The sequence below is a fragment of the Rhipicephalus sanguineus genome, chromosome 3 (assembly GCF_013339695.2).
Source record: "Rhipicephalus sanguineus isolate Rsan-2018 chromosome 3, BIME_Rsan_1.4, whole genome shotgun sequence".
NCBI lineage: Eukaryota > Metazoa > Arthropoda > Arachnida > Ixodida > Ixodidae > Rhipicephalus > Rhipicephalus sanguineus.
This window is the reverse complement of record NC_051178.1, coordinates 37,598,274-37,615,420: the sequence shown is the minus strand read 5'-3', so window position 1 is coordinate 37,615,420 and position 17,147 is coordinate 37,598,274. Positions and strand designations below refer to the sequence as shown.

The 17,147-nt window shown below is 47.9% G+C and overlaps 1 protein-coding gene across 1 annotated transcript in view; it reads right to left on the bottom strand.

Moving 5' to 3' along the window:
* Window positions 1-17,147, bottom strand: part of LOC119386565 (uncharacterized) — a 132,440-nt gene that overhangs the window by 56,939 nt on the left and 58,354 nt on the right. The window contains 3 exon segments of the mRNA XM_037653848.2: window positions 139-215; window positions 4,642-4,683; window positions 13,200-13,436. Of these exon segments, the coding sequence (XP_037509776.1) occupies window positions 139-215; window positions 4,642-4,683; window positions 13,200-13,436 (356 nt within the window).

The following is a 17,147-nucleotide window of genomic DNA, read 5'->3' as shown; positions in this document are numbered from 1 at the left end:
ATGACACGTACATATTCGATGTTCAACGACAGTTTTTTGCGTTTTGTTGAGTTTTATTCGCATTGCAAAGCTTCAACATTAGCACGCCCCAGTTAAGAACAACCATAATGAAATGTTGGTCTGTGGTGTTTTGCTCACCTTGACCTGTGTCGCTGGCTGCTCATTCGAGACAGGGGCACGAACTCGGCCTCGGCTTTCACAGGTAGGTTGCACAGCTGCACACGTACAACACAATGATTGAGAGTGCCACACTTCAAACGAAATTTTTTGTACACTCCATCCAAGGTATGACTAAAAACCTATTGTACTGAGGCCAATTTTGTCTCTTCTACAGGGGGGTACTTGTTCCAAATGACATTAGAAGTAGCATTCTTAAGCAGTTGAGTGTCCTTTCCACTGTCATTTCTTGCACGATTATGGTAGACATCTTTGTGTCCGATTCCTTCAAATATATGATGCACTCTGACAAACTCCTTCTTAAGGGGAGACACTGCGGCTTTTTTTTAAATTCTGTATGCATATTTGTGTGCTAATTTCAAATATGCATATATTTTTCTAGTAGAATATGTAGTTTTTAAATCTCAGGTGCCATTTTGGGAGCCACAGTTTGCCTAAACTGAGAGAGTTGAAGTAAATAAGCACATCAGAATGACCTGGAATGAACACAGAATGCAAAAAAAACAACAAAAAAAAAAACAAGAATGGATGTTCTAAGCTTATTTGAACAAAAGCTGTGGTATGTTGAATATCTGTGACTGAAATCCATGCGTGATGTAGACTCATTTGCGAATGTTCAACCTACTGCCGCGGAGCTAACTGTACCTTACTACGTTCTGATGGTACCGCCCAGAAAGTGTTCGTGATGACCACTACGTTCCTGACTGCACACGGGTGCAGCGATGGCGAACTGCTTTCCTACGTCAAGACAATGCGTCTGTGCGGCACCCTTAGTGGTGTTGCACAAAGAGTCAGCATGAACGGCAGTGCAGCACATTTCAGCTGTTGCCTATTAAATGTGTGCAGTATGCATGCAACTGCGCTAAGCCACATGCACTATTGAGCAGTTAGCTGAAGATGCTTATATAAGGGCTGTCAGCGATTAGGCTGTACTGACGCATTTGCCATCTTTTACCATCATGCCTCCGAGCATTTCCGGTGCTTATCCATAAAGACATCACCACACTGCGCCATGACAGTGGCCCCTTCAGATTTTCAATATGCTTCACCCCATGACACTTTGGCATCGTGGCAAAGCTGCCTTTTGGACTCTGACAACAAAACGGAAAGTCGGGCCAGCTGGTCTTGATTCATAACGTATGGATTTATGATACGGCCACAAACGGATCGACTCACGAAAGCACTGGGTGCTCCAGCTAACAGAGCTGGGGCACCCGAAAGCTTAGGGATAGCTGAAAATGAAAGAGGGAAAGACAAAAAATGCAAATTAGTGGCAATAACCAAAATATTTCCGACCACAAATGCACGAGGCAAGTGAGAGTGACTAGCGCCTCCTTTGCAAACCATTTGCCAGGAATTGAAGCCAAGAGAGTGATAGATCATATCCCTTTTCTCTAGGATTGTGCAAATAGTAATTTCAGATTTGAAGCGAATTTGAAGCAAATAGTGATTTTTGTCGAATAATTTCAAATCAAATTCGAATGGTATACGCCACATATTACAGTAGAACCCCGCTGATACGTTTTTGAAGGGACCGTAGGAAATAAACGTAAGAGACGGGAAACGTAAGAGCCGAAAAACAGGAAAAACGGCAAAATATTTAGTGGTACAGAATTTTATTTCAATTCTTACGAGCAGCACGAAAATTGGCGCGCTCAGCCGCGATCTAGTCGATGGATAGAAACGCGGAGCTTAGGACGGCCTCATCCACAGAAATGTAATCAACGTATGTGACTTTTTTAACACCAACAGCTGTAGGCATGAAAGAACTAAGCACACGCAATCACGACCGGCGCGGCGAGTCCGACCGCGAACCGCACGCACGACCATGCGAGCATGCGAGCTCCAACCAGCTCGAACTCCTCCCGTTCTCCGACAAATAACGATGATGATGAGTCTACGCCAACGCGATGGCAGAAGTTAATGCCAATCCCGAAGGCCTTGCTTTCGCAAGCAATTACGTCATACACGCCATGTTTGTGCAATGCAAATCTCAGAGGCTATGCTTTTGTCAATAGTAAATGCCAATCTCGAAGGCCATGCTTTTGTTTGCATCAATTGAAAGATTCTGTTGCTTGCGCCTCTCATGCGGCTAATATTACGGTCAAACGAGGCCAAGCTGCGTGAAAATGCACCATGGCCGCTCTCTTTGGTAGTCACTCGGTCGGCTCCGGGCGCACTTCGCGACGTATCACACGGGAACGGTCCGACAGTTACGACGTAACAGCGGGGTTCCCAATACATTGTATCCTATGGGAGCTATGCCGGGACCGGCGGAAAACGACGTAACAGCCGGGAAAACGCAGCAGTGAGGAACGTAACAGCGGGGTTCTACTGTATAAAGAAAAATGAACATATTTGTCTTGACCCAACTAACCTCCACAATATATATTTTAAGATTGAAACAAGGCACGTGCAAATGTCATTCTTTTTGGTTCAAAGGGAAGTAGAAGCAACTTTGAATAGTAGCAGGATTGAATTCAGTACAATGCAAGTGATAACCTGTAAAATATGTTACATTTTAAATAGAGCTGTGCGAATAGCAAAATTTTGGGTGCGAAGCGAATTCGAATATTGAAGTGTGAGTGCGAATCGAATCGAATATTTTTCGAATATTTCTAGAATATTTTTCTAATACTTTAAAGCGAAATTGCAGAAAAAAAGTCAAGAGAGGATTCCTAAGCATATTCTTATGTGATAGCAACATGAAAGTGTTTCTTTTCGCTAGGTTGATGAAGCACTGGCTGGGTGGTGTTTCATAGTTGTCTTATCAAGAATGAGGAAATGTAGAGGCCGAATTGTATTTATTTACATGATTTGGTACAACCAAAGCGTTGCCGACAACACTTTACACGTGATAGGCAAAGATGCCATTTCCTCAGCCTCTCCTCCTCTTTCACTTCTGTGGAAGCCCAACTGATGTGGAGAACAAGGGTGTCCTCCCTTCAAGTCCGGAGTTCCAAAATCTGCCTCGTAGACGTTGATATATAAGAACATCTGAAATTTTGGATGCTGGAAAGCTTCGGTGTCCGATTTTTCTGACTTCCTGCCCAAATTTCAGGCCGAAAACAGCATTAATTCAGCCCCTAACTCTGCCACATCTTCCATCTCCATGTTGGAACCAGCGTTTTCTTGAGTTAATACATTTGCGACCGTAGTGGAGCTTGAAAGGCAGCTTTGCCGCAATACGAGGGTGTCATGAGGTGAAGCATATTGAAAATCTAGGGACCACTTCTAATCTGACATTGACTGTCTTGGCTAAGTTCGAACGTAACGGAGCTTGAAGGGCAGCTTTGCCGCAATACCGGGGTGTGATGAGGTGAAGCATATTGAAAATCTAGGGACCACTTCCAATCCTTTCGGGACATTACACGGATGTACCGAGAGGAAAGGTGCAGACTGCCAGAGCCACACCCCGAACTGACCAGGCAACAACAGACGATACTGCGTCGAGCGCAGGCGGGATCGCTTGCACATCCTGTACTGATGAACCGCATGTACCCTGCGGAACACGACACGCTCTGTCCGTTTTGCAAGAGCGAGAATGGCACCCTGCCGCACATCTTGACAGAGTGCACTGAACTAAAAAACCCCCCTCCTTCCCTTCCCCCCCAACACCCCCAATCCCTTGTGCGATGTGAGACCTTGTTATCCAGCCCCGCCCTACCAACTCAGCTTGCACTGACGGAGAGGGGCCAGGAGCTGCTAGATACATACGGGTCCCGAAACTAGGGAACCGCCCCGTCTGGTGCCTGCGTGCACTACCAACACAGTTGGGCTTAATAAAAGTTGATTCATCATCATCTTGGCAAAGTACGACCGTAACGGAGCTTGAAAGGCAGCTTTGCCGCAATACGAGGAGAGTGTAATGAGGTGAAGCATATTGAAAATCCGAAGGGGTCACTTTCAATCGGACGTTGACTGTATTCGTTTTTGGGAAGTTCGAATAGTTCGAATAGTAAAATTCCAGTGCAAATCGAATCGAATTGCAAACACTATTTGAAAAATGTTCGAAATTTCGAATATTCGCCCACCCCTAATTTTAAACTTTACAATAATTAGAGCATATAAGCCGGTATAACAAGCTTTTAAACTTAAAAAATGATGAATCGATGAGAGTGTTCATTTAACCTTGAAGTGGGGCTTCGCGGCAGTGCGGTTTTCCCCTGGATGGGTGTTTTCACAGCATAGGACAACTGCACTGCAGTGAAACCACCTTTACAGAGGGTTACATGCGGTTTATATGTGTCTGTTCGTTCATTTTGAATACTTCGAAATTTAGAAGAACTTAAATTCGTTTCGAAGCGAATTTGAATACTGTAATATTCGTTTGAATATTCACACACGGCTACTTTTCGCCTTTGCTGTGATCATGACTTCCCAACTAAGTTGAACGCCTGGTGCACTCCAGTGGCCATCGCTTGTCTCATAAGGTCAATGAAGCAAGAAGGAAATGTAGCTCACCGGACACATCAACGAATCGCTGCCATAGTGCTTGCATGAAATCTGTTCAAAGGAACACAACAAGGGTAGATAATCAGCAGGTATAAAGAACAACACAGCTTGCATCAACTAAGTTAAACCTTCTTATAACAAAGCTTATAGAGCCCCACAATGTGCCAGAAAAATTGCTTCATTACAACTGACTAATTATTTTATGGCAACATTCAAAAGGGGATTCCTGTGTCATCAAATACAGTAGAATCTTGGTGATACAATCACGACTCGTAAGAATTTCGAGATGATATGAATTTTTCTGTGGCCCTGGCCGAGGCCCATTAGCCTGAAATGTAATCAAGCACAGCTTTTGCAAACCGATTTTCACCCCACAACGTTTGATATGAATGTACGCTACTTCACAGGTACTGCCTGCATTTTCATTGACAATGCAGCAATCGTGCGGCTGCGGGAAACCAAGTGTGGGCATATGCGCTGCGCTGCCAGTTTGTCAGAATAGGCCATGAGTGGTGCATCGTATCCTCCGAGATTGTGCGCGTGGATCTTGGAGGCCCTAATGCGCCTTCGTGTGCCTTTGCATTTAGATTACAGATAGCATTGGCGTCGTGCTCTTGTTTTTCTTTAATGCACCGACACGTGTTACTGTGCTCGAGTTTACACATGCCTGTTACGTCAATGCAAGCCATGTCCTCGAAATCAGACGTCCTATGAAAGGTGGACGAGGACTGAAAGAGGACGCGGACAGTCTTGGCGAAGGAACTGGGCCTCACAACATCGACATGCACAAGTGTTGGTGATGTGCGCACTTGCCAACGATCCGATTTACACGGGATACTCATGAATTTTTGTGCAAACCTCACGATTGTGCGGGGACAGCCATAACTCACTGTAAAACACCCCCAACACCACCGCAATAAATATAATAACAGCAAAGGACCCCGGTTCTAGAATTTTCTGGCCTTCACCTATTGCATGCAAAGCACAAGGAAGTCACTTTCGCTGCAAAAGTTTGGCGTGGTGTCACGCGTAAAAGCGTACTAAGATTTAGAAGAGGCTACTAGCTGTCACGAGTCACAGCACATTTGGTTCATTAATTACACACGCTGTGGGGATCCGAGGCACGGCCGAAGCCTCTGTGCGGGCATTTCGCCATTCTGCTAATCCCTTCTCTCGCCCGTTCTCCCGCAACGGCAAGTGGCGCCATCTGTCACCACGTGCCGGTTGTGGTTGCGCTGCGCACAGTCTCGATGACACAAGATTCGGCGTGACAGACACACGTGCGCACCAGGACTTGCCTCTCTCTCTCTTCTTGGACGGCACTGGATAAGCCCGTGTTTCCTTCTCGTTCGACGTCCCCTTTGGGAATCGGTGGACTGTACCCTGTCTGGGTGCCTCGGCATCCTCGGCGGACATGTTTACCTTTGCGTTAACTCCGGTTCCGTCAATAAGCCAAAGAGCGATGCCTAGTGCTCGTGCAAAGTCGTACAACGCCGAGCCGCACTTGCCGGAGGCCCACTCGTACGGAGTTTGCCCTAGCTCTCACGACCAGTCCCAGTGGTCATCACCAGAGTGCACAGCATAGCCGCTCAGGACCTTTTCCTGAGCGGCGCGTCAAAGCTCGCCACTGCTAGCTGCGACGTGCTCGCGGTTCCCCCTTTGGTGTACCGTCCGTGCGGGAAGCCCTTTGCTTCCCCGTGTCCCGGGAGCGGACGTGTGCTGTGTGTTGGGGTGCCGCCAAAGGCAAATAAAGTGTTTGTGTGTGTGTTGTTATATCGAACACGGTGTTTTGGCCACGCGGCACTCAACACCTTCGCTAGTTGAGCGAGTGCGAGCAGGCAATGGTAGACGCGGCCCTGTGGCTCGCTAAGCCTGAACCCGCGGTGGTCTTAAGACTCCGGTGAGTACCGAGGCTACCACACTGGTGCCCAATGCGGTATCAAAGGCTCATTTTAAGCCTTTGATTAGACTTAGCCGAGTCAGCACGCCTTTGCGAATCAGGTTCCCCATGTTACCCGCGTTATGTCTGCTAGGCGTGAGTTTTGTCCGCTGTCATTTTTAGCAGATACCGCTTTGCTCGAGAACAGGGCCAGTGCCCCCTTCGAGCAGCATAATCCAGCACCCTCCCGTCACAACCCCCAGAAAGGATGACATGAGGCGCTATGTACCAGCTCCCAGTGAAGATGTAGCGTGTTTTGGGAGCGGGGCCAACCCCAATTCAAACAGTGCACACTGGGCAAATTGGACTGCTACTGCTCCCCTTGTAATGCATGGCAGTTCCATGTCACATCACTCCTCGAGAATGGCGCGACAGCTGGAATATCCCTTTTGAAACCGTGCCGATTATTGAGCTTGGAGACTGTTCCCCATCGCTCGACCACGCCGCTAATGCACCGACAGCTTCCTTTGAAGCGGGCGCACAGACGCTGCTGCAAACGCCGCCCAGATGATTCAGGCACTCACTCAAGGGGGCAGTCTAAATGCTTTCGGCCATTTCGAAACACACTCATCCCACTGTCACGCTGGCCGTTCCGACCTACAGCAGATACAGTGATCTGCAAAGTCCAAGAGATTACCTGGACTCCCTCACACGTTACCAAAGAGCCATGGGTCTAGACGATGAGGAGGTGCTCGGATACATCGTCCCAGCTGCACTGACTGACACAGAGGATAAGTGGTATCGGCTTTCAGGCCACCGAGCAGCAACCCTCGATGAGTTCTGCGCGGCTTTCCCGCATGAATTCTTACCCGATGACTACGAGAGTAGGATGTGGCGCGAGCTCGAGCTCCGCGCACAAGCTCCTGATGAGTCGCTTCAGGCCTCCTGTGAGGCAGGGAAACGGGAGCGCAGGTCGTTCGTGAAGGCATGAGCGACCGAACCCTTCTCCCCTCTGCGTACCAGGCAGGCAGTCTTGCTGGTGCGCACGCGCCATTTATTTTGGCCACCATTGCCGGCAGCGAATTTTCAGCATTGCTGGACATGGGTGCGAGCGCTTCATTGTTTGGCAAACAGGTATTGTCCCACTTGCGGAAGCACTCGGTGCGCTTGCAGGACTGCCAAACGACATTCACCCTAGCAAAAGGCGTGGCCCAGTCCGCTGGCGCCACAAGGTTGACTGTCAGATGGGGAAATCGAATGAGATGCACACGTTTTGTTCATCTTCCAGGGCTCAGTGTTCCTGCGATTCTCGGTCGGGACTTTCTCCTAAAAACCGGTATCGTTGTGGACATTGCAAATGAAGGCTATCGCGACGGACCTTTTTCCCAGCTGAAGCCATTCATCAGCCCACCGGCGTATACTGTTGCCTGTGCAGTAGAAGCGTCAGAACCATGTCGCGTGCAAGGTTCGGGAGCTGTGCTATTTGCTTGTCGGCTGAAAATCCCCATTGGGATAGAGTGACACGACACATAGAGGCTCCGCATCCTTTAACGGCCTGTGCGACTCAATTGGATGATACACAGAAGGCTCGTCTGTCCGCACTGTTACGCCAGTACGATGAGCTCTTCACCGATCAACCGGGCTGTACCGAAATGGCGAGCCACTCCATCGAAACTGGCGACGCGCGTCCTTTGAAGTGTAGCCCCAGGCCAGTCAGCCTGGCCAAGAGGCAGGTTATTGATGGCTTGCTGGACGAAATGCTCTCAGCTGGCATTGTTCGCCGATCGTCCAGCGCCTGGGTGTCTCAAATTGTGTTGGTGCCTAAGAAAGATGGCAGCCATCGCCTGTGCGTAGACTACCGCCGTCTGAACGGAGTGACCCATAAGGATGCCTATCCGCTTCCCACGATTAGCCCCATTGTAGGAAGCCTCGGCACTGCGCAGCACTTCAACATATTTGATGCCTCCAAAGGTTACCTACAGGTCCGGATGGGTGAGCGTAACCGGTGCAAGACCACGTTCACCTCCCACAAAGGGTTGTTTGAGTTCACTCGTATGCCCTTTGGTCTTTGCAATGATCCTGCCACTTTTCAGAGACTTGTAGACCGCATTCTCGGGAAGCAAAGTGGTCATACTGTAAAACTGTAATGACGCAAAGAAGACGGGGACGAAGCGAAGACACGAACAGACAGACACGGGCGCCAACTTCCAACTGTTTATTATCAGAAACCGCGCCGATTTATATACGCTGCCAAACAAGGTAATCCCATAACAGAAATTGAGACATCGCAGAACTAACAATTCATCATGTGCCATAAATACAGAGACAAGGCATGCGCCGGAACTGCACTAACGCGATCGAACTAAGAAAACATGCCAGCACCTGTGAACATGTGCCAACCCTAGTGAGAGGTAAAAAGAATATCGCACATTCTAAACTCTACATGTCTAAATGCTATCTTTCAAAAAGATAGCTTCTTTCTCGCTTAGATCGAGAGATGGGGCACTAACGCACTGGCTACCTGCCCTCTTTATTAGAAACGCTTCAATTGTCTCCCTTTCAGTGCGGCTGTTTGCTCTCCTAAGAAACGTGGTCTGGCTGAAGTGTGGCGCACAACCACAGCGCTTGCAGTGGTCTGCCAAGTGCCCGCCCATGTTGCTGCTAACCGCCAAGCGGTGCTCCCTTGCACGATCGTTGAAACACCGGCCTGTTTGGCCGATGTACACCCTACCGCAGCTTAGGGGGATATTATATACCACATTGCTGACACACTCGGTGTATCGCGTGGCGTGCTTCTTGGAGCAAGCAGCTGGCTGCTTATCCGCCATCAAAGGGCAAATCCTGGCCAGTTTGCATGGAGCGGAAAATACAATGCGCACACTATATCTGGCTGCGATCTTCTTTATATTGTGCGAGAGCCGGTGAACGTAAGGAATTACGTGCGTACTCATTTTTTCTTTTGGCTCCTGCACTTTTTCTTCCACGTTTCAACTTCTGCAAGAGGCTTTCGCACACACCCGTGATTACGGAGGGAGGAAATCGAGCGTCTTTCAGCCTGTTAATCTGATTACTAAATCCCGTAACAAGACGGTGCTCACATGACTTCATCAAAGCTGAATTGAGGCATGTGATAGCTATGCCTCTCTTGATTAGCTTAGAATGTGCGCTGTCATACGGCAAAAGGCTCTTCTTAGTCCTAGGGTTATACATCCAGCACAGGTGGTCCTTCGTGAAACTAAGTTTAACATCCAGAAATTGAATGGAATTGTCTTGAGGCAATTCCGAAGTGAATTCTAGTCCGCCAGATTCCTTTAAAAAGATGTTAGTTAATTCAGCAACAGCTCCGTCAAGGCTAGTGTCGGGTAAACTTAAAAACACAAGATAGTCGTCAACATATCTGTAAATCTTAACAACACTGCTGTTGTCGGTTTTGGTATGAATGCGTTTGTCAATGGATGAAAGAAAGATGTCGCACAAAACCGGGGCCACAGATGAGCCGATGCAGATGCCGTTTTTCTGAACATAATATGAACCGTTAAAACACACGATGGTGGAATGCAAATAAAATCGTAAAAACTCTAAAAATTGATCCGTACTCATCCCAGCATAGTTCTGGAAGTCTACTTCACCCGACGCCTCGATGGACTCGCGTACTGCATCAAACAGACCACTCTGCGGTACGGAATAAAATAGGTCCTGCACATCAAAAGAAAAAGCAGTCCTAGCGGTTGCCAACTTGCCTTGCGCTAGATCTTGTACTAGGTCTGTCGAACTGCGCACCAAGAACGGGTCCTGTACGTCCAGCTTGCCGAGGCATCGTTGCAGATAGCTGCTGACCTCGTCTTGCCACGTGCCCTTCTCGGAGACGATCACTCTGAGCGGACACTCTGTCTTGTGAGTCTTGCCGGTGAAAAAGACATCAAGGCTATCTTTTACAGTCTTGCTTACTTCTTTTTGAAGGGTCTTCAAATTTCTTTCCTTTAGCATGCGTAAGCCAAAGATTTTTGCTTTTTAGGCAAGACGTTTGACGGTTTGAAATTCTTCTGAATCGCCTCTTGTGCTTTCGCATCGAACAATCCCTTTGGCATCAGGACAAACCCACCCTCCTTATCAGCTTCGACAACGGCAAGTCCTTCCTCTTTTAAGCACTTCACAATTTTCTTAATCGGGGGTTTCTTCCCTGGCTTGTCACTCACCGTGCGTAGTAGGCAGTCGACTCCGTCAGCAATGGCCCGTTCCCGATCAGGCTCGGACGCGCGACTCGCAACATCCCGTACCATGGCCACAAGTTGCGACCGCGTCGCGGAAGGCTGGTAGCTGTATTTCGGTCCATTTTCCAACACACGTTGAACGCCGCGAGGAACTGAAGCACCTCCAAGTACGGTTACAGAAGACGTGCCTGCAACTGCCCGCTCTCGCCGTGGAAGTCCAAGTCGGGTTCGCTGCCAAAGGAATTCTGTGCTTTGCGCCGCCAACTTTTGGAAATCCGTGAGGCTTCCTCCGTTACCGTAGCGCTCAACAAGTATCTTCAGCCAGTCCTGGTATAAGCGAACTTGACGCCACAGTTCCGACTTGAGTATTTGCAAGTTCTTCGGGTGTGTCCCCATGACGGTTCTAAAATTCCAAAGAGGAGCTGCACTTCCAACGGTACCACCCTCCGCTTGATGCAAGACGAGAGTAGCCTTGACCGGCATAATGAAATAGCGATGAGGTTAACGCAGGAGTAAATCTGAAGCTGGTTACGGTAAATCTGAAGCTGGGCAGGTAGCCAGTGCGTTAGTGCCCCATCTCTCGATCTAATCGAGAAAGAAGCTATCTTTTTGAAAGATAGCATTTAGACATGTAGAGTTTAGAATGTGCGGTATTCTTTTTACCTCTCACTAGGGTGGCACGTGTTCACAGGTGCTGGCATGTTTTCTTAGTTCGATCGCGTTAGTGCAGTTCCGGCGCATGCCTTGTCTCTGTATTTATGGCACATGATGAATTGTTAGTTCTGCGATGTCTCAATTTCTGTTATGGGATTACCTTGTTTGGCAGCGTATATAAATCGGCGCGGTTTCTGATAATAAACAGTTGGAAGTTGGCGCCCGTGTCTGTCTGTTTGTGTCTTCGCTTCGTCCCCGTCTTCTTTGCGTCATTACAGTTTTACCTCAAGTTATGAACCAACTAGCTCAGCAACAAGCCCTGTTGGTCATACTGCATGTGCTACATCAAGGACATCATGATTTATTCATGAACCTTCGAAGATCACTTCGCTCGTGTTGCCGATGTGTTCGACGGTGAGGGTCATGGGGATGACGTTAAATCCAGCGAAGGCCCAATTAGCGCAGACTCGAGTTCAGCTACTTGGGTTCACGCTGAGCGAAACCTCCATTGAGCCCGACCGAGAGAAACTTCGAGCAATCCTCTATTTCCCCGTGCCCAAGGACATATGTGGCGTGCACCACTTTCTGGGAATAGCCAACTTTTACTGGTTGTTCATTCTGTCCTGTGCCTGAGTGCAGGCGCCCTTGACCAAGCTCTTGGGTAAGTCGCATTAACCACGAATTCCAAGTTTGCATCTCGTGGCGTACGCATTGCCGCCAGCAAAGAAATACATACAGTGCCACAGCAAATATTGCCTGATGTACATGTTGCAAATCCTTTTCTTTCTTTTTCCGCGGGCCTTCAGAAAGGCGTGATCGCCATTCACAATAGCGTTGTTGGTACGTAATAAGGTATGGGTTCAGAGCACATTTCGGATCGAGTCTTGAATCCACGTTCACATTGTGAACTAAACCACAAATGATGAAAATTGCGGCTCTGGCACTGCTTTTATGCAAAATAACTAATGGATTTACGTATTCCTCAAGAAAATGAAAGTGCATTGATGTAATAGACATTCATTTTTTGTTTTCTTGATAATTTGGATAATTTGGCATTCGTTTAATTCGGACAGTATTTCTGGTCCCGCAAAATCCGAATTAACGAGCTTTTACTGTAGCTTGGCTGTCCAGCAGCATGATGATATGTATGTTTTAATGGCGCAAGGGCCCTGCTTGGCCAAAAAGCACCAGGTCCAGCAGCATGCTGGTCTACAATTTAGGTATGCTGAAAGAGAATGCATACAGTCAGCTCCCCGTTAGTATGCTGAGGGACGTACGCTCCATGGCCGAACCGTCTAACGCCACACGCTGCGGAGGGAGGGGTCGCCCGTTAAAATCCGCGCTTCGAAACGTGTTTTTCTGAACTGTTTTTTTTTGTGACATCTATATATACTTATACATACACGGGACATGACGGCGATGCCAACAGCGAAAGACAGTCGAGAGTGTCCATATAACTGCTACTGCAATAAAAATAACTATCGCTGCACATTTGTACAGTGCTCATGAATTGAAACATCAAAACAACTTCTGGTATAATTCATAACGTATTGAATTGCACAGCGCAGAATACAGGACGAAAGACGAGGAAGCACACAATGACTAGTATGACCAAGTGCTTGAAATGGCCGCATCCTGTTGCTACAAATCTGGCCAATAAGAGTTGGGTTTGGTATAAGAGTTAAAATTACCTATATGACACGAACTGAAGATGGCAGAAATGAACTACACGCATTACTTAGCCTTAAATTGTCGCGTTTCATGCGTGCTGTGGCGACAGCAGCATTTCCTCAGCCAGTCATTACAGAGTGCGAGTGATGTACCTCGAGGCAGTTATGGCAGAGTAGGCATCGGCAGGAGGGGTGCATGTGCAGGTGGTCGTCAGCCATGTCCTCCAGGCAGATGGCGCACGAGTGCCATGCCCTGGCCCCGGGAGGAAGGCACTCCTCTTTGGGCACATTCTCGTCCTCCTTCACTTCTTCCTCAACCCAAGGTCCCAGGGCAAAGGCAAACACCTCTCGGTCACCCTCCCCAATACACCGCACAGCCATGTCTTCATCCTGGGCGCGAGGACAGTGCAGCACACTCCTTAGGCACTGAGACTCGCTTGCATCACTGCTACAAATTTCACCAAAAACTGTACAATACAGAGAGGAGAATACCAAGCTCTGAGAAACACTTCCTTATTTTCATGCTGATGCAAGAGAAAACATTTTGGGACAAGAGCTCTGCAAGGCAACAATATCCTAGAGTGTGGTGGTCATTCAATGATTACTTGAAAGGAGTTGCAGGGCCTCTTTTGGAGCTATTTCAGACGTGGCTGCAACGATATGACCCCTTGGTAAAAGTAAGAAAAAATGTGCTTGTTTTTTCGGGCAGACGATATTGCAGTCCCTAGAGAGTCCAAAAAATTGGATGTTGAGCATAATCAGAGCATTCCGTATTTTCACGATTCTAAACACCCCCGTATCTGCACAAAAAAATTGGTAAAAAGTTTGCCTGCGAATCTAAACACATCCCCCCCCCTTTCTCTCTCTATTTATTTATCTTTTTTTTTCTGAAGAAGAGCACACAGCCAATGCTGCCAAGCGCAGTTGCTAGCCGTCAAATCTCAGAGACCATGTCTTGTGTTGCTGGGTTCCAAAAAGAGACAGCAGCATAGATGTCGGCGGCACATGGCAGGCTCTCAGTAGGTCGAGGCGGGTTACGGTGGCATCACGAGGTCATAAGGTCGCACTTGCTTTGTTTGTCAGTTGTTTGTTGGCCCTAACAAATGCCAATAAGAGCCCTTGATATAAACACTGTTGTGCAGCTCAAATCAACATGGGGCACTTGTATCACAGGCGGACGATGCTTGCTGTTCAGTGACGGTTCAGTGACGTAGGCAGGACATATTCAATCATACCGATCGCCAGTGCTGCATATACAGAACAATGCTATGAAGAATGAAATCAGGGAAGTTAAAAACGCATGTTTATTGCTTTGTAACAAACTACACTTGACGCAAAGAGCTTAAATCAGTCTGCAAATGATCTTAAAGGGGAACTTTGGCGATTTTTCGATATTCACCAATTTCAATTAAACTTTCAAGATATGTTCTCTTCGGTACCCTGATGATATGTGTCAAATTATACAACCGTAAGTCATTTAGTTTTATAAAAAATGAATTTTAAAAATTGGTAGCCAATTGCGGAATCACGCCTGTGTTTAACGCAGGCCACCCTGTGTATGTGACGCAACGTGCCTACTCTTTTCCATCACCGCCTCGCCCAGCAGATTGCAGCGCGCGCTTTCTTCTATGAGGCGAAGACGACACGAGCAATGTTGTTCGGTTTTGTTAGCTGCATAGCGTGTTAGTCGTCGTTGACATCGGGTCTTACAGCAAGCACGCACAATATTGCGGGGCACGTCAGCTACTTCACGCACCAGTGGGTCAAAATCAAAAGGCGATGCTTCCGCGCTCAGATAGTAGCTGCAATCATCGCTGAACTCGTCACTGGTAAGTTGACACGGGCTGTCACAGCTTGATTCCGCATCAGATGACATTGCCAGCTAGCTTTTTGCGCAATAGAAGCACGTGTGCTATGTTTACACCCTGGCCAGCTGTGGCGGCATGTAATGCATTTTGCGACGTCATCGCATACCTAGCACGGAGCAGCTCCTTGCTTCAGTTTCTGATTCAACTCATCGTTTATTGCTTATTTAAAGTTATTGATGAGTATCTCAGCAAAATGAACCACCCTAACTGTTACAGGACAGTTAATACAATTTAAGAATGGCATTATCTAAATATGGTCGAAAATGCACCGCAGTTCCCTTTAAGGGCTCGCTTTAATAGCTCAATGCATTTGTACATTGTAAGAAATCAAAACCGTCTCAGGGTCCCTTTATAAGGTGTCTGATCACAAACAACTTAGATGGCACAGGAGACTATTGCTATGAGATATCGAGAGAGGCGGTGTGACGGACTCGAGTGGCAGCGATAGTGAGTGAGTGACTGAATGAGTATGAGACACAAGCAGTGGCTTCACTGTCTGCACCACATCTTTCTTTTCACTGTTTGCCAGATATAATGCAATTTCTCACGTCCACCTCGTCGAAATCCCGCCGTGAAACCGAATCGGGTGTGAGGTCATCTTCAACTTTCGAATCCAGGCACCTCAGGCCCTTCCTTTTAGTACAGTCAACGTCCGATTTTTGGGACTCCCTAGGGACCGCGAAATCATCCGAAAAATTGGGCAGTCCAAAAAGACGAATTCATGCTATTTTTATTCCGCTCAAGCGGTCAAATCGCCACAGCCACGTCTGAAATAGCTTTAATGCCTCTCAGTACAAATATCAGGCATTTTGCTCTGCGCCCAGGCTCTCGCAAATACATTCGGTACCTGCCGTGAATCCCGCTTAACTACGTGCCAACCACCACTTGCAAATATGTGTCTTGTGATGAGTGCCACTGATACCAGCAAAGCGTGGAATAGCTTACGGCTCTCTCACATGGAGCGTTCGAACACAAAGACTAGTAGAAGAGCAGACAACTCGTCCGTCTTTCTTTGATGCGTGTGCACACGTAAACGATGCGCGCACGCATCGCCGAATCTCCGCCGATATGCAGCATCTGCTGCCGTGTGAAGCCAATCGTTTCTAGTTGTGTGAAGCACATCGCCAACTAAGCTGACGCCGTCACTGTACTGTTGCTGTACCGTACGCACGCATTTATTATGAAAGGGTTCGTGATGCGCACTTTGTTCCTGACCGCACATGGGCGCGGCGATGGCGAGCTGGTTTCTTTCACGAAGGCAACGCATCTGTGTAGAGCACTTAGCGGTCTCGCACAAAGAGGCAGCATGAATGGCGGTGCAGCGTGGCACGTATGGGTTTCTCACCTATTAAATGCGTGCAGTACGCATACAACTGCACTAAGTCACATGCACTAACCAAGCAGTTAACTGAAGATGCTTATCGTAAGGGTTGTCAGCAATTAAGCCGTACTGGCGCGTTTGCCACCTGCCGCCGTCATGCCTCCATACGTTTCTGCTGCTTATCTCTAAAGACACCACCGCACGGCGTCGTGATATCAGCCCCTTTGATTTTCTGGTGTGCTTCACCCCCTAACATTTTGGCATTGCGGCAAAGCTGACTTTCAGACACTGCTACCATAGTCCCTCAATACTTTTTTATGGTCACGAAACTTCGGGCCAAGTTTGGTATAGGGACATAGTCTCCCGCCAGGGGCGTTAGTGCAGACAAGGGGGCTTTCATCGCGGCCGCTTAAACGGCTTTTTGGTGCGTCAAGAGGTTTCCGTGGCGGCGACTCGCTCTGGTGGCTTCACGGACATATTTCTGCGGCTTTTTTTATATACTGATCACCCATCGCGTATAGGAAGCGTACTCGTATCTGCGCGTAGCGGCCATAAATGTCTGTTCGGTTGCGGCAGTGTTCTATTCCTTTCGATCGCGGCGAAATCGGCGTGCAGCCACGCCCTGCACGCTGATTTAGCAAAGACTGCTCGGTCATGCCTTTTTGACGCTTTTTATTTTACACGAGGCTGTAGCCGACGTCAGCGGAAGAACCGCGACCAACACAGCCGTACGTACGACAAACGTGAATCCCGTCTCTTCACCAAAAAACGTACTGATGCGCGCAACTTACGCGATGATACTTTCTCCCGGTGATTTATCCATGCTTTGAAAAAAGACTTAGCTTAAATTCCTCTGAATATACATGACCCGAGTTAAACGTTACTGGTACATTTCCGTGCGCCACCGACGCT